This window comes from Lepidochelys olivacea (genome assembly GCF_965140295.1).
Source record: "Lepidochelys olivacea isolate rLepOli2 genome assembly, chromosome: 7".
In the NCBI taxonomy this organism is placed as follows: Eukaryota; Metazoa; Chordata; order Testudines; family Cheloniidae; genus Lepidochelys; species Lepidochelys olivacea.
In genome coordinates, this window is record NC_140417.1 from 55,330,497 (window position 1) to 55,350,541 (window position 20,045).

General features: G+C 48.1%; 2 protein-coding genes across 5 annotated transcripts in view; both read right to left on the reverse strand.

Annotated features, from left to right (window-relative positions):
* Positions 1 to 9,402, reverse strand: part of SEC31B (SEC31 homolog B, COPII coat complex component) — a 39,952-nt gene extending 30,550 nt beyond the window's left edge. For 2 of the 4 annotated variants that reach the window (XR_014712354.1, XM_084633568.1), the window contains exons 1-4: positions 9,299 to 9,402; positions 3,475 to 3,563; positions 1,506 to 1,629; positions 279 to 474 (exon numbers count right to left, since the gene is read on the reverse strand). Coding sequence is in view for 3 of the 4 variants with exons in the window: in XM_084633568.1 (XP_084489694.1) it covers positions 279 to 474; positions 1,506 to 1,629; positions 3,475 to 3,553 (399 nt within the window). In the remaining variant the exon portion in view is untranslated. Of the gene's footprint in view, positions 1 to 278; positions 475 to 1,505; positions 1,630 to 3,474; positions 3,564 to 5,351; positions 5,507 to 9,298 lie in introns of those variants that run through there. The other 2 variants (XM_084633570.1, XM_084633569.1) reach the window with 2 other exon arrangements.
* Positions 9,403 to 13,164: 3,762 nt separating this feature from the next.
* NDUFB8 (NADH:ubiquinone oxidoreductase subunit B8) lies at positions 13,165 to 19,603 on the reverse strand. The gene is made up of 5 exons (XM_084633772.1): positions 19,447 to 19,603; positions 18,589 to 18,715; positions 15,935 to 16,034; positions 13,828 to 13,983; positions 13,165 to 13,390 (listed from the first exon to the last, which is right to left on the reverse strand). The coding sequence occupies exons 1-5, from the start codon at positions 19,541 to 19,543 to the stop codon at positions 13,298 to 13,300; spliced, it is 573 nt and encodes a 190-aa protein (XP_084489898.1). The 5' UTR covers positions 19,544 to 19,603; the 3' UTR covers positions 13,165 to 13,297.
* Positions 19,604 to 20,045: the final 442 nt, after the last annotated feature.

Here is a 20,045-nt window from a genome sequence, read left to right on the forward strand (position 1 = left end):
AAAGGGAGTATTAGCATCTCAGTTTTACAGATGGGCAACAGAGGCACAGAGAGATGAAGTGATCTGTACAAGGTCACACAGGGAGTCTGGAGCACTGAATCTAGATCTCCTGAGTCCCAGTTGAGTGCCTTTACAAGCAGCCCCTTCTTTGCTCCGGTCTACAGGCTGTCCACTCAAGACATAATCCCTCTGAACAAGGGAGCTAGTCAGTGTGGAAGCCAGGATGGCTGCGCCAGGTCATGATAGAAGGCAGCTGTAGCATTTCACGGGCTGCACACCTGGAAAGGATTAAAGTCAAGAGCTCGAACGGGGCCAGTGTGCTTCTCCCTCCGTCCGATCACAGGCTCTGTCCCTGATGTCAGAATCTGGGTTGCGCTGAATAGCGTTAGCACTCCATTATCCCCTCCACCAGCAATCACCCCAGAGGAATCAGAAGGCCCGTTTCCAAAGCTGCCCCAGATCAGCTTGTGAAACCTAAGGAGAAAAGAGAAACCTGGCCAGAGTAAAGTCAGGGCAGAGCAACAGCATCTGACATGAGTCAGTTCATGCTAACTCACGCACAGGCACTTTTGCTAAGAATCCCAGCACCAGGGGGTGATGCTCCCAGCTCACACCCATCAGACATCCCAAGTGGTATCCCATCACCCTCCATCTCAAAGGGCAGCTCCCTTTCTCAGAGGGCAATGGGTCCTCATCACCCAAGAGCTGTGCCTCCCCCCCAACACCTTCCAAGGCGGAGAATTGCAAAGGTCAGCCCAGTACAAGCACAGCTACATTAGGGACTTTGCACTGATGTAGCTACACCGATCTAAACACCCAGTTTAAATACACTGCCCCAACTGGCTGTGGGAATCAGTGGGTGAAATTCTCTGACCTGTGTTATACAGGAGGTCAGATTAGATGGTCATAATTGCTCCTTGTGGCCTTGAATTCTGTGAAAATATCCTGGGTGGAAACCAGGATATGTGGAACCACCGCAAGCCCTGCTTTATATCAGCGTTAGCATCTACACTGGGCGTCTGCACCACTGTAGCTCTGTGGTGTAAATATCCCTGAACCCCAGGACTGCCGCCTATTAATAAATTATCTGGTGAATAGGTTTACCATCAGCCCCTTCCTGCCCAGTTTCACTACTTCATCTCATGGCCTTTTAATTTCATATCCTCATCAAAATACTACATGGGATGTGGGCCAATAGTCACCACTCACCCACCCACCCCTAGCCACCCTATGGCACCTTCAGATTTCCCCACTGATCAATGTGGATGTACCATGGTCCTACATCTGAACAGATGAGTTGCCAAACTCTTCCCACCTTGCCAAGCTGTGCAATGAGCATGCATTGGAGGATTGGTGCTGGGCAGGATTCTTTCCAGGCCCCAACATGTGATCAGCTTCACCCTGAAGATCTGAACAACCCCCCCAACCCCCCCCCACCTCGCCCTGCACTGGTCATTAGTCAGATCCAGCCACTGTACCAACACGTTAGCAGGAAGCGCCATTACCTGTTGGAAACAGGAAGGATTCCTCTGCACTTCATGTCCAGGGAAGGGTCCCTGAAGTCAATCTCAAAGATTTCCAGGGTGGCATTTGTACTGAAGGAGGCATCCAGCTGCTGAGCAGATGTTCCTACACAAAAGTACGCAGAGAGGGGACACAGGTGAGAACTCTCAATGGGCCCCGGGTACAGAAAGAACAAGGCTTTTGCAAGGCAAAATAAGCCAATTCTTTAAAGACGGTCAGCATTACCATGGTGTTGTGGGAGCATTCTGCCTGCACATACAGCTTAGAGAACCACACGTTAAGACAAAGGCTTTAAAAAGAGATCAGATCTTTCTCAAGAAATTCTGATCCTGAGAATTCTAATGAAATGTGCCTTTCCCTTTGAACAACACAAATAAAGTCCCTGTGTCCGCTCCCTACAATACTTCCAGCCTCACCCACAAAGGCCCTGTCTTCTGTACTAATGCAGCTATTTCAGGGACCCTGGTTACAATTAGGGTTCCAATTTGTACTGTAGACTGGGCCTTAATTGTGTTCATAAAGTCTTGGTCAGACCTTCGAGATCTAATTCACACCAGAGGTTCCTTAACTGGGGCTTCTCAAATACTTGCTGATGGTCCATGGAGAGTTGGCTGCTAATGTGGTGCTGGTTCTCTTCCCTGTTTCCGGCTGCTACATTCAAATAAAAGCAGCTAAAGATATATTGAGTAATTTCCTAATGTAACTTTCCCATGCAAGCAAGTGCTGTAGCTGCCACTGGAATGTTATTTGATTGCCAATGGGAAAGGAGGTGCACAGGAGACATACCCTATAGAAAAGTGATCCAAACTATGAAATTGTGCCACTCCTGATCTAGAGGGACTACAGCCAGTGCTCCTGGGCTGACCATGGATGTAGCCTGGTTACAAAACACAATTAAGGATCAGTCTAGATTGCAAATTGGAGCCATACTTATAATCAACTGAACTTTAGCCAGTTGCCCGGACCTGCTTGTGTCTGTCGTGTAGAGAGGCCCTGATAACCAGAACCGAAGAAAGTTTGTGAGAGTGAATAGGCAAGAAGGCAGACAAGATGGGAGCCCAGACTGTCCTAGACAGGAGACACAGCTCGCTTGTTGTCACAATGTAGCGATGTCAGGTCATCAGCTCCTCATTTACACCAGCCTGTACTGCTGCTAATCCAAGGAATTTGCAAACTCTGCAAATCAGATATTAAAAGGACATTGCTAAGTGTTTCAGTGAAACCTAAAGTTTGGGGGCTGAACAATGCAAATAGAAATGGCATGGAATTCCATTGACAACAACTTCATATTGAGTGTTCACTTTGCAGTGTTGGGCAAAAGCAATAGCGTCTGAAGACCAGGAAATGAAACTGACCATACTGAAAGAGAACATTAGTCTGTGGTCCAGCGTCTCAACTGAGTGAAGTGAGAAGAAATACATGGTGAAAAGCAAGCGCCTGATTTGTAAGGTCCTATCATGTTGAATAATTGGAGGTGTTTATGCAGTCAAATAAAGTGCAAAGTCATTTTAAAATATGTGGCACTAGATTTTTAAAAAGTGATCAGTTGTCCAAATTTATACATAAGAACGGCCATACTGGGTCTGACCAATGGTCCATCTAGCCCAGTATCCTGTCTTCTGACAGTAGCCAATGCCAGGTGCCTTTACGCTTTACATGGGCTCATTAAGACGTTACATCAGAAAGGTCTGAGAATTTACACTCTGAAAAGCAGTCTCCTTCAAGGTCTCAAGCTGGGCATCCAAAAGTCACTAGTCACCTTTTAAAAAATAGATCCTGATATTTATCTTGCCAATATCACTTTAATCAGCTCAAAAAAGAATTCAAGTGGTTCTTGATGGAATATAAGATAGTCCTGTCTCTCTGCACTGCATATAATGGATGGTTACACCACCTGTGTGGCTCCCACTTTCATTCTCACAAGAATCCTACGGCTAGGGGAAGCTGTACCTGTCGCTAGGTAGATGGGGTGGTTGCTTGCTGGACTCCACACCTGAACAGCTGTTCGCTCAATTTCCTTTAGCTTCATTTTCTGGATTCTAGAAGAGATGTATACTGGGGTTAGCACAGTCTTGCAACGTCAGCATGGAAATTCACCAACCCAGCCACACAATCTACTTGCCTACCTGTAAAATGATAAAATAAATCCTGGTGGGTGAATAGCATTTAGCAGGGCTGAGCTGGGGTGTTTGGGAATTCATTAAAAAATCCAAATTAACCCAGGTTCCAGTATGTGACTCTACTCTGTGGCTTGAGCTCTTCCCATACTCTCATTACAGAGGACCCTCAGTTACAGGAAAGGGATCTAAATTACATACTTAAGTCTTCAGTCTGGGTTTGGTTTCATTTAGCTACAGAAGGGCATTCAAGCTAAGCTACTCACAGGGTTGTAAGCTCACTGAACATACTGATGTCAATACATACACAGAGTTAAAAGGAGCAGGGAAAACTCAAAAGAGATGCGGTAACATAGAACAAGGCAAACTGCTACATTATCTGATTTAGCTAATGCATGTTATTCTCACTTCCATATCATTCAAAGGCCCAAAAGGAAATTCACTTGGAATTCTGCTTCAGTTTGTGAACAGTGAAATAAGTGGTCTCGTGCTCAAAATCATGAAGTGCTGAATTCCCATTCTGACAATGACTCCGTCAGCGACCCCAGGCAATTCACTCAGCATTTCAGTACAGGAGTTGCCCCTGCTTGCAAAATGGGAAAAAAGCTTCCCTAATTCTTGGGAAATGGGATTAGATATTACTGCAATACACATAGCACAGTAATATTCCAAACTCACCCATAGTCCACTGGCTATTGGAACACAGTTAGGACTGAGCTTTAGGATCAGGACTGAGTTAGGACTGAGCTCTAGAATCTGATCTGTGTTACAAGTTTCTATAGAATAGACACTGTAACACTCATTAGCATAGGCCAGACATAGGAAGTATCTGCATTCCATGCTTTGCCCTATCCATGCTAGAATTGGAATGATTATTCCTAGCAGAGTTCTCTGTCATGGATGCATTCTCTGATTTCAGGGGCCCATCCCCAAAGGCCAGTCAACGTGTATTAGACATCAGATTTGAAACCACTTCCAGCCTTAGTTCGGCCTATGTGTAACCAGGGCCACTGATTAGCTGAAGTGTGTGCAGAAGGGGAGTCTGGTAGGTATTCCCAGTGTACCTGGAGCTAGCAAGCGGTACGGTCTTCTTGTCCCTCTCCTCCACCAAAGGCCTTCCCCTTTCATTACAGGGCAGGCTGCTTGATCAGAATTTCTTTAATGCTGTGAGTGTTAATCTGTTGTGGAATCTACTGAAGCTCATGCTACCTGCTGCCATTCTCATGCTAAGCTCACCCTAATTTATCAGAGGCCCAGGGGGGATCTGATCAGGGGCTATACAGCACAGATCACATGACCATTTCCCTAGGCATCCTAGGGCTCTGGGGTGGAAAGAGTCTCCCCCCAGCAGCAGCAGACAAAGCGGCTCATGGAAGACAGAGAGCTATATGTTTGTTCTCATGCCCTGAAGTGCATGCTCTACCCCCTTTCCTTTTAGGCTCTATCAGACTCTCTGTCAGGCACCTCTCTCCGGCATGGCTCCAGAAAAACCCTCATGGTCAGCTCCGCATACTAGTCATGGGGAGTGAAACTGAGATCAGTTTAGCCTACTTTTGGCACATGAGGGAGAGGGAAGCAGCAGGCACTTCCTGGAGGCAGGTAGAGCTGCCAAGCCGCCCCCCCCCCCCCCGCAGTATGCTGAGCACTCACGGACCACACGGACGTTAGAGATTGGGACAGCAGCTGGGGGCTTCTTTGAAGCCGCCTTACCTGGCTCTCTGCTGGCTCCTGCTTCCTCAGTGCAATCAACACAGGAGCAGATTGTACACCTGGGGCTCCCTGTCTCCCGCCTAGTAAAGGAGCCCCTCTACCAAGCAACACCACCCCAAAGCAGCCAGGAGGTCTCTTCCCTCCAAACTAGATCACTGGAAGACGGGGAAGGGAATAGCAATCATTAGGAGAGAGAAGAAAGGGACCACGGGCCACCACCAGGGAAGCAGCTGGGGTGAGTGGCATCTGAATAACATTTTCAAGGTCTTCCTTGCCCTGTGTTGATTGCTGTTGCCTGGCATTTAACAGGCAAAAACAAAGAAAGCCCTGCTAGGAGGGGCTTACAATCTAAATTAGAGCAATGAAGCACAAATACACTATAAAAGAATCTACAGTCTTGAGCCTGGCCAGGGAGGACATCACATGTACCCACGAGTATGTCAAGGGAAGGTCTTGCAGCCAGTCCCCTAGAGACCACACCCAACACCTAGGACAGTCGGTAGTCCCAACCAGCTACCCCAGCAGGACACAGCACATCAAAGAGTGCATTGTTTAGCCTGACTCTATATTGGCAATGCAGCTGCAAAGATCATTAACCTATGTCATTCCTGAATCCTCCAGTGGCTCCCCCTTCTGCAGGGCAGCAAACATAAGCTGCTGACATTCACTTTCAAGGCCCTTCACCGTCAATCCCTACTCTACCTATCAGCTCTCATTAGCTACTGAGTTGTCAGTGCTCACCTTCGATCAGTCCCTGATGCCAGTACCCACTGCCCATTTGTTACATTTTCAAACACCTTCATTCTTTCTCCCCCAGTGCCCACATGCTTGGGAGGTTCGCTGCATAAACATCCACAAAACCAATGTGTAATCCACCTTCAAATCCCTCCTCTGAACGCTCCTTTGCCATGATGCCTACAAAACACTTGACCCAAGATGCTGGTCAATGTTCTCACTGTTTACCTGTACTCCCCCATCTGTCTGAATGCACCTGTTAGCTCTTGTGTTATACTTAGATATCAACTCCTTGGGGAAAGGACGGGTCTGTATAGAGAGCGAAATGAAGTCCACACCTGGACTTCTAGCTGCTACAGTAACATAAGTAATAATAATGGAGAGTGCGTCACTTGGACTAGCCAGATATTAACAATACTAAGAGAGAGACCCTGGACCATGCTGTTGAAGAGGCTGCCACTCCAGAACATGGGCATCCCTGGTTCTCAAGCCAGTGGAGTAGTTATGCTACCAAATTTTATGTCAGCAGAACAAAGGAAGGCCGAAATAAACTGGATTAGAGTGATCCAGCCAAGTGGTTACAATCTCACAGGCCTTCCAGGCACCTTCCATTTACTTTGGCTGAGAAATCAATTCAGGTCAAATGAATTGGCACTGGGGGCCTTTTGGGGACAACAGTGTCTCACTCCGCAATAGGAGGGGTTTTCGGGACACCAATCTGCTGTTTCAGGCTTGAAGGCAAAACCGCAGCTCTGAGCCCTACACTGATAGACAAGATCAAGGATAGTCAGTAACCAAGAGCCTTCAGAATTCCATGATGTTTCTGCACACTTTATCTCTCTGTGTCCAGGACAGGATTAATGACCCTCAAAGTAAGGAAACAGTCTTCTAGCTACCTCTTCTGGTTGCTGTAGGAAGAGCCAGACAGCTGTGAAATTATTAAATCAGCTGGATTCACAGGGAGAGTGCACCATCTGGCGTTCTATTTAATTCTAGAAGTAACATCTCAGGTCATTGAGAAAGTTCAGGCTTCTTTCAAGATCTCTTTCATTAGTCATATCAATTCCTACACTATCTGCAGGAGGGGAGCAGTTGACAAATCCCAGATAGCAACAAGTCTCAGCTGCTATTGACACTCAGCACTCCCAGAAGCCTCTCTTAGCCACAATCTGTTGCAAAGTGTCCTGAGGGAAGTACTCTAGGAATGGGGGAACCTAGGCCTAGCAGGTCAGACAAGCCCCGTCCACCAGGGACATGAGGGAAGAGAAGGTACTGTATTGAGATACCCAGCTGTCAAAATTAAAACAATCTGTCTCATCTTCTTGATGGATCATACAGACACTGCTAAAGGAAGCAGCAATATGTCATCTACACAGGAAACACAGGTGCCCAGCTACTGTAGTGATGGAGGCATTATAAATAGCTACAACTGATACTGTAGTAACAGCAGCCAGAACCCAACTACTGGCCTGATAACAGCATTCCCAATCCCCCTTTAATAAGATCAACTCCCTCTTTTACAATCCCAGCACTGTCAACCTGAAATCCCTTCCTACAGACCTCCCTACTCAACCCAAATCTCAAAACTTCCTCCTAGAATTAACAATACCTAGCTCTTACATTGTACTTTTTGTCTTTAGATCTCAAAGTGCTTTACTACAGAGGTCAGTACCCTAGCTCAATGTTACAGAAGGGAAAATAAGGCACAGAAAGGGAAGCCAATGACAGAACTGGGAATTAAGCCCAGGTCTCCTGAGTGCTAGTTCAGTGCCACACACACTAGGTTACCCTTAGGGCTTCTGTTTTTCTGGGCTTATTAATTTCATTTTTCAGAATTTATTTTTAGCAATTTTTGACTTCCAGGTAGATGTCCAAAAATCAGGGTTTTCTGGGGCTCTCTTTGTACATACACATAGTACTGTTTCAAACTGCACTGCACAGTGCACTAGGGAACCTTTAGTGTGCACCAGTAGGGTCTACACGGGCCTATTAATGTGCTGTTATTGCACTTCAGAAATCACACCTTTGCAGTCCACATTACAGCTCTGTGTACACAAGTGCTTAGCTACAAAACAGGAAGCATCGCCTGTATAAACAAACTGCACTGGGAAAGGGGTGAAGTCAGCATGAACTGAGTAATCATTTCCAGTGCTGATTGGATAAACACAGATTTTTTTTTTTAAATCGAGGGTGTGTTTTATTGGCATTTATCAATTAAAACCTAAAATCAGAAGCCCTCACTATACTACATGCTCCTCTGTTTGGATTCCCTGATCTCTCTCTCCCCTAATTCTCACTGTCCTAGATTGAGCCTATTTTAATAAATAAAAATAAACATCAGGCAGTAGGAACCCAAAGGGGAGACACTGGAATGGCTCTAACGCCAGTTGCAAAGCCACTGCAGCGTGCAAGGAGGGTTTTTTTTTTGGAAGGCAGGACTCAGCATAACACAGGGCAACCTACAAAAGGACTTCCTACCTTCCTTCAAGAATACAGGGCTAATACTCAGCCCTACATTGCACTGCGGTACACACAATGGACAGCTTAGTGATTACTGGACTGGGACACAGGAGAACTGGGATCACAATCCCAGCTCTGCCACTCGCTTCCCACCTACCCTTACACAACCTCACCAAGTTAAAAACACACTCCTATTCCTCCACCCTTTACCGGCGTCGCCTGACGACTCTAAGCTCCTGGGAGCAGGGACTGTCTCTCACTATGTGTCCGTACAGCGCCGAGCGCGGCTGGGCCCCTGGGTGCTGCTGTACTACAGAGGACTACTGACACTCCCAAGCCAGAGGGGCTCAGAGGGCTGCGGATGTGGCCACTAGCAGAGAGCTGTGCGACGACCCACGCGTGAAACCAGCCCGCAGGTCGGGGCCCAGACCCCAGAGCGCCCACGCCACCGATCTCCAGCCCGTCCGTGGGGCGGCCGCACTCAGACCCCCGGGCGGCCTTGTGGCTGCCTGGCGCGGCGCGGCCCCTCCGGGCGGGGCCCCAGTCCTCAGAACCGGCCGGGGCGCGCGGAGGCTCGGGACTGGGCGCTCGGGGAGGGGGCTCCCTGTCAGTGGCCGCGCCAGAGCCGGGCCCGCGCCTGCGCGGGGGGATCGGCCGGCGGGGGCGTGCTGGGGCCGGGCCTGGGTGGGAAGGGCCCGCGCCCGGGTCAGAGCTGGGGGGGGGGGGACAGGGGCCGGCGGAGCGGCCCTTACCGGCTCCGGTACCTTCCCTATCGCGACTCCTGACCCAGGGCGGCTGGGACTCCCTGCTCTATGGTGGCCGCCAGCAACCCAAAGAGCTCCGCCCGCGAAGCGTCTCCTGCCGATCAGCGTATAATATGACTCCTCCCCTCAGACACACACACTAACCCCGCCCCCAACTGGGGCATCAAACGCCTCCCCCCATCTCTGCCCCCACATGCGCTGCGGCATCAGCCCCCCCGGGTATCAACCCCCAGGGCCTAGGCTTTCCAACTCATTGCCCAAAGGGGGAACATCTCTGCCTCGCCCCTTCCCCGAGGCCCCGCCCCCGCTCGCTCCCTTCCCCCTCCCTCAGTCTCTCCCACCCTCACTCACTTTCACCAGGCTGGAGTTTGGGGAGCGTGAGGGCTCCAGCTGGGGGTGCAGGCTCTGGGGTGGGGCCAAGGATGAGGGGTTTGGGATGCAGGAGGGGGCTCCAGGCTGGGGTGAGGGTGTTGGGGGAGTTTGGGATGCAGGAGGGGGCTCCAGGCTGGGGTGAGGGTGTTGGGGGAGTTTGGGTGCGGGAGGGGGCTCCAGGCTGGGGTGAGGGTGTTGGGGGAGTTTGGGATGCAGGAGGGCGCTCCAGGCTGGGGTGAGGGTGTTGGGGGAGTTTGGGTGCGGGAGGGGGCTCCAGGCTGGGGTGAGGGTGTTGGGGGAGTTTGGGTGCGGGAGGGGGCTCCAGGCTGGGGTGAGGGTGTTGGGGGAGTTTGGGTGCGGGAGGGGGCTCCAGGCTGGGTAGAGGGTTGGAGTGTTGAGGCGGGCTCCGAGAGGGAGTTTGGGTGAGGCAGGTTCCACCCCCACAGCTCCAATTACTCGTGGTTCCCAGCCAATGGGAGCTGCAGAGCCGGCCCTCAGGGAGGGGGCAGTGCACTGAGCCTCCCTGAATGTGCATGCGCCTAGGGGCCACAAGGACCTGGCAGCTGCTTCCCAGAGCTGCGCTGAGCTAGGGTAGGCAGGCAGGGAGCCTGCCTTGGCCCCAGGCCCCCATTGTGTCGTCACCCGGACTTTTAACAGCCTGGTTAGCGGTGCTGACCGGAGCCACCAGGGTCCCTTTCTGACCGAGCATCCGGACAAAAACTGGATGCCTGGCAACCCTACCAAGGGCCTCCCTCTACTGGGGCATCAACTCCCGCACTGCCTCCCTCTACTGAGGCATCAACCCTCCACTGGGGCATCAACCCCCCTAGGTATCTACCCAACAGGACTCTGTTCCACTGGGGCATCACCCCCCCCCCCGCACTGCCTCCCTCCACTGAGGCATGAACCCCCCACTACTTGCCCCCCAGGTATCAACCCCTCCACCCCACTGGGGCACTCCCCCTTTCCCTTTGTTGTAGTATCTCACACTCTGGCTTTAACCACATCTCCACTATCCCCCTCCCACACTGGGACATTTAGTCACTACTCTACCCCACCCCATATTAACCCCCTGCTCCCTTCTTGTATTCCACACAACACTGGAGCATTCAATTACTGTGCCAGGTAAGAGAAGGGGGAACAACCAGGGCTTTAGCCCAGTATTGGCTATGCCTGTATCTTTCAGCTGTTCCTTGGACCCCAAACTATCCCTCTATGTGCTTCCTCAAAGACCTCCACTGTATGTGACACTTCCAGTGAGATACTAACATGAGGATGTGTCCCTGATCATCTTGGCTAATAGCCAATGTAATGTAACATGAGGATGTGTCCCTGATCATCTTGGCTAATAGTCATTGACTGACCTATCCTCTATGAACGTATCTACTTCTTTTTTGAACCTAGATATATTTTTGGCCTTCATAACATCCCCTGGCAACAAGTTCCACAGGTTGATTGTATGTTAGATGAAGAAGTACTTCCTTATATTTGTTTTAAACCTGCTGCCTATTCATTTAATTGGGTAAGTCCTGGTTCTTGTGTTATGCAAAGGGGCAAAAACACTTCCTTATTCACTTTCTCCCCACCAGTCATCATTTCAGACCTCTATCATATCCCTCTGTCATCTTTTCTAAGATGAACAGTCCCAGTCTTTTTAATCTCTCTTCATATGGAAGCTCTTCCATACCCCTAATCATTGTTGTCCTTCTCTGTATGTTTTCTAATTCCAATATATCTTTCTTGCGATGAGGCGACCAGAACTGTATGCCGTATTGAAGGTGTAAGTATACCATGAATTTATATAATAGAGCTATATTTTCTGTCTTATCTATCCCTTTCCTAATGGATCCTAACTTTGTTAGCTTTTTTGACTACCACTGCACCTTGAATAGATGTTTTCAGAAACCTACTCACAATGACTCCAAGATCTCTTTCTTGAGTGGTAAGAGCTAATTTAGACTCCATTATTTTGTGTGTATAGTTGGGATTGTGTTTTTCAGTGTGCATTACTTTGCATTTATCAACATTCAATTTCATCTGCCATTTTGTTGCCTAAGCACCCAGTTTAGGGAGATCTCCATCTTTGCAGTCTGCTTTGGACTTAACTATTTTGGTTAATTTTGTATTGTCTACAAACTTGGCCACCTCATTGTTTCACCCCTTTTCCAGATCATCTATGAATACATTGATCAGCACAGGTCCCAGTACAGATCCTTGGGAGGACTCCTCTATTTACCTCTCCCCACTGTGAAAACTGACCATTTATTCCCTATTTTTTAACCAGGTACTGATCCAGGAAAGGACCTTCCCTCTTATCCCATGACTGCTTAGTTTGCTTGAGAGCCTTTGGTGTGGGACCTTGTCAAAAGCTTTCTGAAAGTCCAAGTATACTATATAAACTAGATCACCCTTGTCTACATGCTTGTTGACATCCTTAAAGAATTCTAATAGATTGGTGAGGCATGATTTCCCTTTACAAATGCTATGTTGACTCTTCCCCCACATATTGTGTTCATCTATGTGTTTGATAATTCTGTTCTTTACTATAGTTTCAAACACCTGCTGAACACTTACTGCAGCTTTGAGGTCTAAGAACTTTAGAAAATGCTTTTGTTTACTTCTAGGCAAAAGGCAACACACTGAAATTATTTAAGGAAAGTAACATACTGCTACTTTCAGAGTAGCAGCCATGTTAGTCTGTATTCACAAAAAGGAGTACTTGTGGCACCTTAGAGACTAACAAATTTATCTGAGCATAAGCTTTCATGAGCTACAGCTCACTTCATCGGATGAAGTATGCTACTACATACACTCCTTAAACTCTCTAAAACATTGGGGAATAACTGTTGAGTTCAGAAGACCAACCATGCCCTCAACAGCCAAGGTCAATAAGACACAGCAATAGGTTACTCCTACACTAACGTGGCAGACTGTGGTAAGCAGCACTACTGCTCAAAAATGGGTATAAGAGTAGAGGGAGATTTTGTCCTGTGTGAGGGATGGAAGGTTTATCTAAAGTGAGATGTATCACTTCAAAGGCTAGGTTCTTCTGTGGTCCTAATCCACCAGTACATAAGGCAACTCTTAAACTTTGATTGCAGCTACTGCCTGAGGAGGGGTGAGAAAGAAGAGCCAACCCAATGAGGAAGTAGAATTATTCATAGTATAGATGGCATCATGGAAGACTTGAATAACCCAAAGGAGTTGTGTCCATCTTTGAACATAATAGAATTCTGTTTTACTTTCTTCTCCTTCCAACAGCTGCAAGGACAACCTTGGTAGCTGGCACTGGAATCAGACTTATCTAAAGAATTCCAGTGTCCATCTTACACACAGATTCAAAAGGATCAACACCCCTGGCCTTCTTCTTGAAGCACCATCCTATACACAAGGGAATTCGACCCACGCTCAGAGACAATGGTGGAGTCACTGTAACGTCACTGCCCACTTTATAGCCTCTTCAAAGAAAAGAAATCCACCACAAGAGTTTTCACAATATATTTCATTAAGAGTAAATGTCTCAGAGAACAAGTGTTTAGTGCATCCTGCAGTGAACATTCTGGAGGACCCCCAGAGTAAATGTCCCAGGAGAAGAGCTACATTTCCATGCATCTTTCAGATTTCATAGTTCTTCACCTCTGGATGCTCTTTGCTGGGATCGCCCCCTCGCTCCAGGTACAGGTTATTGTAGGGATATTGCTTCGGTCCCTGCAGAGGAACATAACTGTGAAGCAGCAAGCTCAACACATTCAAACAGGCAACTTAGAAAACCTGTGGGCAAATACTTCACACTCACAGAGTGTTTTGTCTCTTTGATGCACCATGCAACACTCACAGCACCACTCTGAAGCAAAATGTTCTACCACTATTACAGATGGAGACAGTGGGGCCCTGAGACACTAAGGCCAACAGCCTGAAAGGTATTTTAGCATCTAATTCCTATTGATTTCTACAGGAATTAAATGCCTAAGTACCTCTGAGGACTTGGGCCTAAGTGACTTGTCCAAAGCCACACCGCTGGCGCAGCGGGTCTTTCGTATCCCAAGTTATTCAACCTCAAGAGGACACTGCTCTGGGCATCTGGCAACGGCATGCAGCAACAGTTCTTAGGAGACCTATTCCCCCTGCCCCACCTCATTACTCACCACAGGCATGTAGGATGGGTACATTTCTCCAAGCCAGAACATAAACAGCATGAAGCCAATAAAGAAGAAGAACTGATTGCGCATGGTGTGCCAGGATACCACAGTGGGGGACGTGTCAACACGGGTCCGGAGAAACATGTCAAAGTGCCAGTGCATCTAAACAATAAAGGGAGAGGCTCGGTTACATTATTCCAGTAGCACTCTACAATTCTCTGGCTCTTCATCCGAGAAACTTAATGCAATTTGCAGACATTAGACATCACAACACTGCCAGAAGGAAAATGTTACCCTCATTTTACAGATGGGGATACAGTCACAGAGAAAATAAGTGACTTGTCCAAGGTCATGGTGAGTTGCTGGTGGTCAAGGACAGAATTCAGGAACCCTGAGTTCCAGCTTTCTGCTCAAACAATTAAACGATATTACTTCAATTTTTGTTTATTTTTCAAAAAATACTATGAACCTACATTTATCCACCCACAACCACTTCAACTGTGTCTCCAAACCTCTTGTTCTCATGGTGCTTCACAAAAAGGCACAGCAGGAATTAGTACAATGGTTTGTGAGGAGTTCCTGGCATCTGAGGACCCCACAGATGTATATTGCTGAGTGGAGTTAGAACAGCAAAAAAATCGCAAGTGATTTCCTGCTACTTTGGAACAGGTTCCTTATCTACATACTTGTCTATAATGCACCAGGCACCATTATTTAACTCTAACAGATTAAAGATGGGAGGGGAGTTATCCTATGACCTCCACAGGTTGAATACAATTGCTTGAACAGATGCACATTTAAGCTTCTCATTCACAAGGGGCTTTCAGCCTAGAAGCTAAAAGTCAAGCATCTTAAACATGAGCAGCTAAGCAGAACACATAACCAGAATGCAGACAACTCAATATTTCTGATCACATACTGTCTTCACTTTCCCAGTTCATTACTTCAGATGGTGGCTGATGGTGGGTCTGACTGCACAGCTGTTTGATCTAACACCAGGGGAGCCATACTCTCACCATTACAAACGAAACCATCTCTTACAAGCAAAGAGGGCAGTTTTTACTATTTCCAACACTTCTCACTGAAAGAACTTGTGCTCCACTGTGACCAAGAGACAGTACGTGCAACGGGAAATTACCACAACCCCAAATCACCCCAGGGACAGCAAATATTAATACAGAGCCTTCTCAGCATTAGAGAGAGCCAAAGCACATAGGTATCTTGAATCACTGCAACACTTCTCATGCACCATTGCTTTTAAAAGCTCAATAGCCAAGCTGACGATTCCCAAGCCTTTCTATACTGCACCTATGATCCTCGCTACATGAGAGAATGTACTGAGAGAGATTAGATAACTACTCAATGTAAATTCAAGTCGCAGCATTACTACAGGGTAAAAACACTGCCTTGAGTTCCTTTTAGTTATCCCTCCGCTATAATCAATTTCTTCAGCCGGGCACTTTGGAATCCCCAGTACGCACACAAAAGCTTGTTTTCCCTCTAGTTCTGTTGCTTAGGGACAGCTCATGTCATCCACCAAGTGAAATAATTATGGTTCAGTTTCAACCACCTACAGAAACCCCACATTCTCTTACCAGCAAAAGTTACTAGTCATTAGGAGTTGGCTCTTAAGTCTACTTTTCTAGTGTCAGAAAGGAAGTTTCAAGCAGTTTCTAGGGAAAAGGCCACCCAGCACCCATTCCATTGGGAAGCAACCCCAGAACCAGTGACAGCAGTGGCAGGACCCACTGGGCTGAGAGGGCGTGAACTTCTGTGATCTAGCAGAAAGGATGGTTTAGTGATGCAGACATCGGATCTGAAGCATTTAAGATTCTTCGATACACGTTCAAATCCCAGTATGATTGACTCAGCCCTTCAACTTACTGTGGAAGATACTAAGGTACAGATGCCCTGTCTCATCTGTATGGACACTGAAAATCCTTTGGCCTTTTTTGGGGTGGATGGGAAAGGGGGCAGAATAGGGATTTACCCTGACTTTCTTGGCCTAAGATTTCCTTTCCAAACATCGGTGTGAGATGGTAAAGTATTACATAAATATTATTTTAGTTGAACATTAATGCTCAGTAGAAACAAAAAGATCCACCATCCCTACCGGCTCTCCCCAGTTTTGTCTCAGGCCGGGGTAGTCCCACTGATACCAGGGGTCTCTCTCATGATGAGATCGGTCAGGAAGTTTGGGATAATCACCATACCTATTGGAAACATACAAATAAAACAGAAATTATTTATATCCATTGTATGGTACAGATCATTAGGAAAATCTATTAAAATGGAATAACAGAGCAAGAAAATTATTAGCTATAGTAGCTCTTGAACCTACAGTATTTTGTAAACACCTTTTAAAAACACATTAACTGCTTGCCTTCATACTGATGACTTTGCTTATATGGTGTATCCTCTTCCCCTGGTTTATTTATTTTGTCTTTATACGGGCAAATTGCAAGTGCTACTGGAATATGCTCAGCTTCTCCTCCTCTCTCCTTGTGACTATCTCAAGCCATCCCTCCCCATATTTAAAGCATTTAACTTGAAAGGCATTTTGCAGTTAGATCACCATTAACACCATATTCCAGATATTTGTGTCCCCATTGTCATAGTAACTGAGCACCTCACAAATGTTAATTTAGCCACACAAGACCCCTCTGAAGAAGGGACATATCATCCCCATTTCACAGGGAACTAAGGCATAGAAAATGACCTGCTCAAGGTCATAAAGTCTGTGGCAGAGCCTGGAATTGAACCCAGGCCTTCTGCATCCCAGTCCAGTGCCTATACAACCATCCTCCATCCCAACATTATTTCTCCGCCCTCCATAATGTGTTGCATACTCAGCTTCAGTGACTTGTTTTTATTTAACCTTTTAGAGAACACTGCCTTTCTGGAGTGTTGAGGGGTACATGAAGTGTTTTAATATTGCAGCAGCATACCACAAGCACTTCAGTTGTAAGTTTCAGAGGTAGTCGTGTTAGCCTGAATCAGTAAAACAAAACAAAACAAAAAAACGAGGAGTCCTTGTGACACCTTAGAAACTAACTAATTTATTTGGGCATAAGCTTTCGTGGGCTAGAACCCACTTCATCAGATGTATGAAGTAAAAGATACAGGAGCAGGTATAAATACATGAAAGGACGTGGGTTGCTTTACCAAGTGTTAGGTCAGTCTAATGAGATAAAACTTCAAAAACAGACTCCAACATGAAGCTGCAGAACTGGAATTAATTTGCAAACTAGATACCATCAGATTAGGCCTGAATAAGGACTGGGAGTGGTTGGGTCATTACAAAACCGAAACTTAATTTCTCCAATACTAATTTCTCCCTACTGTTACTCACACCTTCTTGTCAACTGTCTGTAATAGGCCACTCTCTTACCACTTCAAAAAGTTATTTCTCCTCCCTTGGTATCCTGCTGTTAATTGATTTATCACAGGCTCAGCGGGTAGTGATCAATGGCTCTTTGTCTAGTTGGCAGCTGGTATCAAGTGGAGTGCCCCAAGGGTCAGTCCTGGGGCCGGTTTTGTTCAATATCTTCATTAATGATCTGGAGGATGGTGTGGATTGCACCCTCAGCAAGTTTGCAGATGACACTAAACTGGGAGGCGAGGTAGATATGCTGGAAGGTAGGGATAGTATAGAAAGGGCCCGAGACAAATTAGAGGATTGGACCAAAAGAAATCTGATGAGGTTCAACAAGGACAAGTGCAGAATTCCACTTAGGATGGAAGAATCCCATGCACCACTACAGATTAGGGACTGAATGGCTAGGCAGCAGTTCTGCAGAAAAGGACCTAGGAGTTACAGTGGATGAGAAGCTGGATACGAGTCAACAGTGTGCCGTTGTTGCCAAGAGGGCCAATGGCATTTTGGGCTGTATAAGTAGGGGCATTGCCAGCAGATCTAGGGACGTGATCATTCCCCTCTATTCGACATTGGTGAGGCCTCATCTGGAGTACTGCGTCCAGTTTTGGGCCCCACACTACAAGAAGGATGTGAAAAAAATGGAAAATGTCCACCGGAGGGCAACAAAAATGATTAGGGGACTAGAACACATGATTTATGCGGAGAGGCTGAGGGAACTGGGATTGTTTAGTCTGCGGAAGAGAAGAATGAGGGGGGATTTGATAGCTGCTTTCAACTACCTGAATGGGGGTTCCAAAGAGGATGGATCTAGACTGTTCTCAGTGGTAGAGAATGACAGAACGAGGAGTAATGGTCTCAAGTTGCAGTGGGGAAGGTTTAGGTTGAATATTAGGAAAAACTTTTTCACTAGGAGGGTTGGTGAAGCACTGGTGGTGAAGAACTGGTACCTAGGGAGGTGGTGGAATCTCCTTCCTCTGAAGTTTTTAAGGTCAGGCTTGACAAAGCCCTGGCTGGGATGATTTAGTTGGGGCTTGGTCTTGCTTTGAGCAGGGGGTTGGACTAGAACTAGATGACCTCCTGAGGTCCCTTCCAACCCTGATATTCTATGATTCTATGATCTCATTAGACTGACCTAACACTTGGTAAAGCAACCCACATCCTTTCATGTATTTATACCTGCTCCTGTATCTTTTACTTCATATATCTGATGAAGTGGGTTCTAGCCCACGAAAGCTTATGCCCAAATAAATTTGCTAGTCTCTAAGGTGCCACAAGGACCCCTCAGTTTTTTTCAGTTAAATAGATCCTCCCTGCAGCCGGGTACCAGCTGATACCTGCCTCTGCCTTTCTTCAAGGGTCTAATAATCTCAGTGCCTTATGTAGCTCACCCCATGCCATCATCCGGATGTGGCTCGTAGTCCTCCACCCTCATATTGTATTTCTTAGCAGCAGCTGCCCTTTCCTCTGGGGTCTTGGGGTAAGGTCCAGGCATCAAGTGCTTGGGCAAGCCCGAAGCTGAAGGCAGAAAACACAAGTCAGAGCTCTTTGGGAGTCTCATCGTAACAGGGTAAATTCACGGATAATAGGTCCACCAATGGCTATTAGCCAGGACTGGCACGGATAGTGTCACTAGCCTGTTTGCCAGAAGTTGGGAATGGGCGACAGGAGATGGATCACTTGATGATTACCTGTACTGTTCATTCCCTCTGAGGCACCTGGTATTGGCCACCGTCAGAAAACAGGATACTGGGCTAGGTGGACCTTTGGTATGACCCAGTATGGCCATGCTTATGTTCAGGGCAGAGCACAGCTGGGAGCAGCCGATGATGGTTGCACCCCAATACATGGCAGACAGTGAAAGGAGAGACTGCTTCACAGGATCACCCCCAGGATAGGGAGCAAATCACCTGCATTGGGGTCATCAGACACAAGAATCCAGGGTCTGTGTGCGGGGGGCGGGGCTCCTCCTCCTCCCCACCTGATTCTGCAATTCCTGAATCACAGACAAGGATCCAGAGATGCACAAGAGACTGCCCCAAGTAAAGGGCGCCCAACCCCCTCCCCACCGAGCCCTCTCCCCCAATTAGCCCCCAACCCCCTCCCCCAGGGGCACCCAGAGCCCCAAGCCGGCCCCGTCCCTCCACTGAGCCCGGCGCCGCAGACGCCCAAGGACACGGCCCCCCAGGCCTGCCTCGGGGCTGCGCTGCCCCGTCACCCGCGGCGCAGGACGCCGCTCGCTCGCTGACCTGCTCGGGCCCCCAGCGGGGCTGCTCGGCCCCCCGCCGCCCGTAGCAAGGCCGCCGCCCGCAGCCAGCGGACACCGCGCAGCCCCACCGCCGCCATCAGCTGCCCTCTGCCCACAGTGCGCAGGCGCTAAAAGGACGGCGGCCGGGTAGGGTCAATAGCGCGGAGGGGCAGATTCGGTTTACTAGGCTAGACGGGGCGGAGCTGGGCTGGAGCGAAGTCAGAGGCTCGGGGGCTTAGGGGAGGTGGGGGGCTCAAATGGGGGGGTTAGAGGCGTTTGAGAGGTGGGGGGTTTGAGAGGAAGGGGGTTGAGAGGTGGGGGGGTTAGAGGCGTTTGAGAGGAGGGGGGTTTGAGAGGTGGGGGTGTTGAGAGGAGGGAGGTTGAGAGGTGGGGGGTTAGAGGGGTTTGGGAAGATGTGGGGGCTCAGAGAGGTTTGGGGAGGGAAGTTAGAGGGGTTTGGAGAGGTTGGGGGTTGGCAGCATTAGGATGGTGGGGCCTAGAGGGGGTTGGGGGACAGGATGGGTTAGGTATGTGGGAGGTCTGGGGCCCAATGGAAGGGATGGGTTAGGTCAGAGAGGTTAGAGGGGCGGTGGGGTGGGA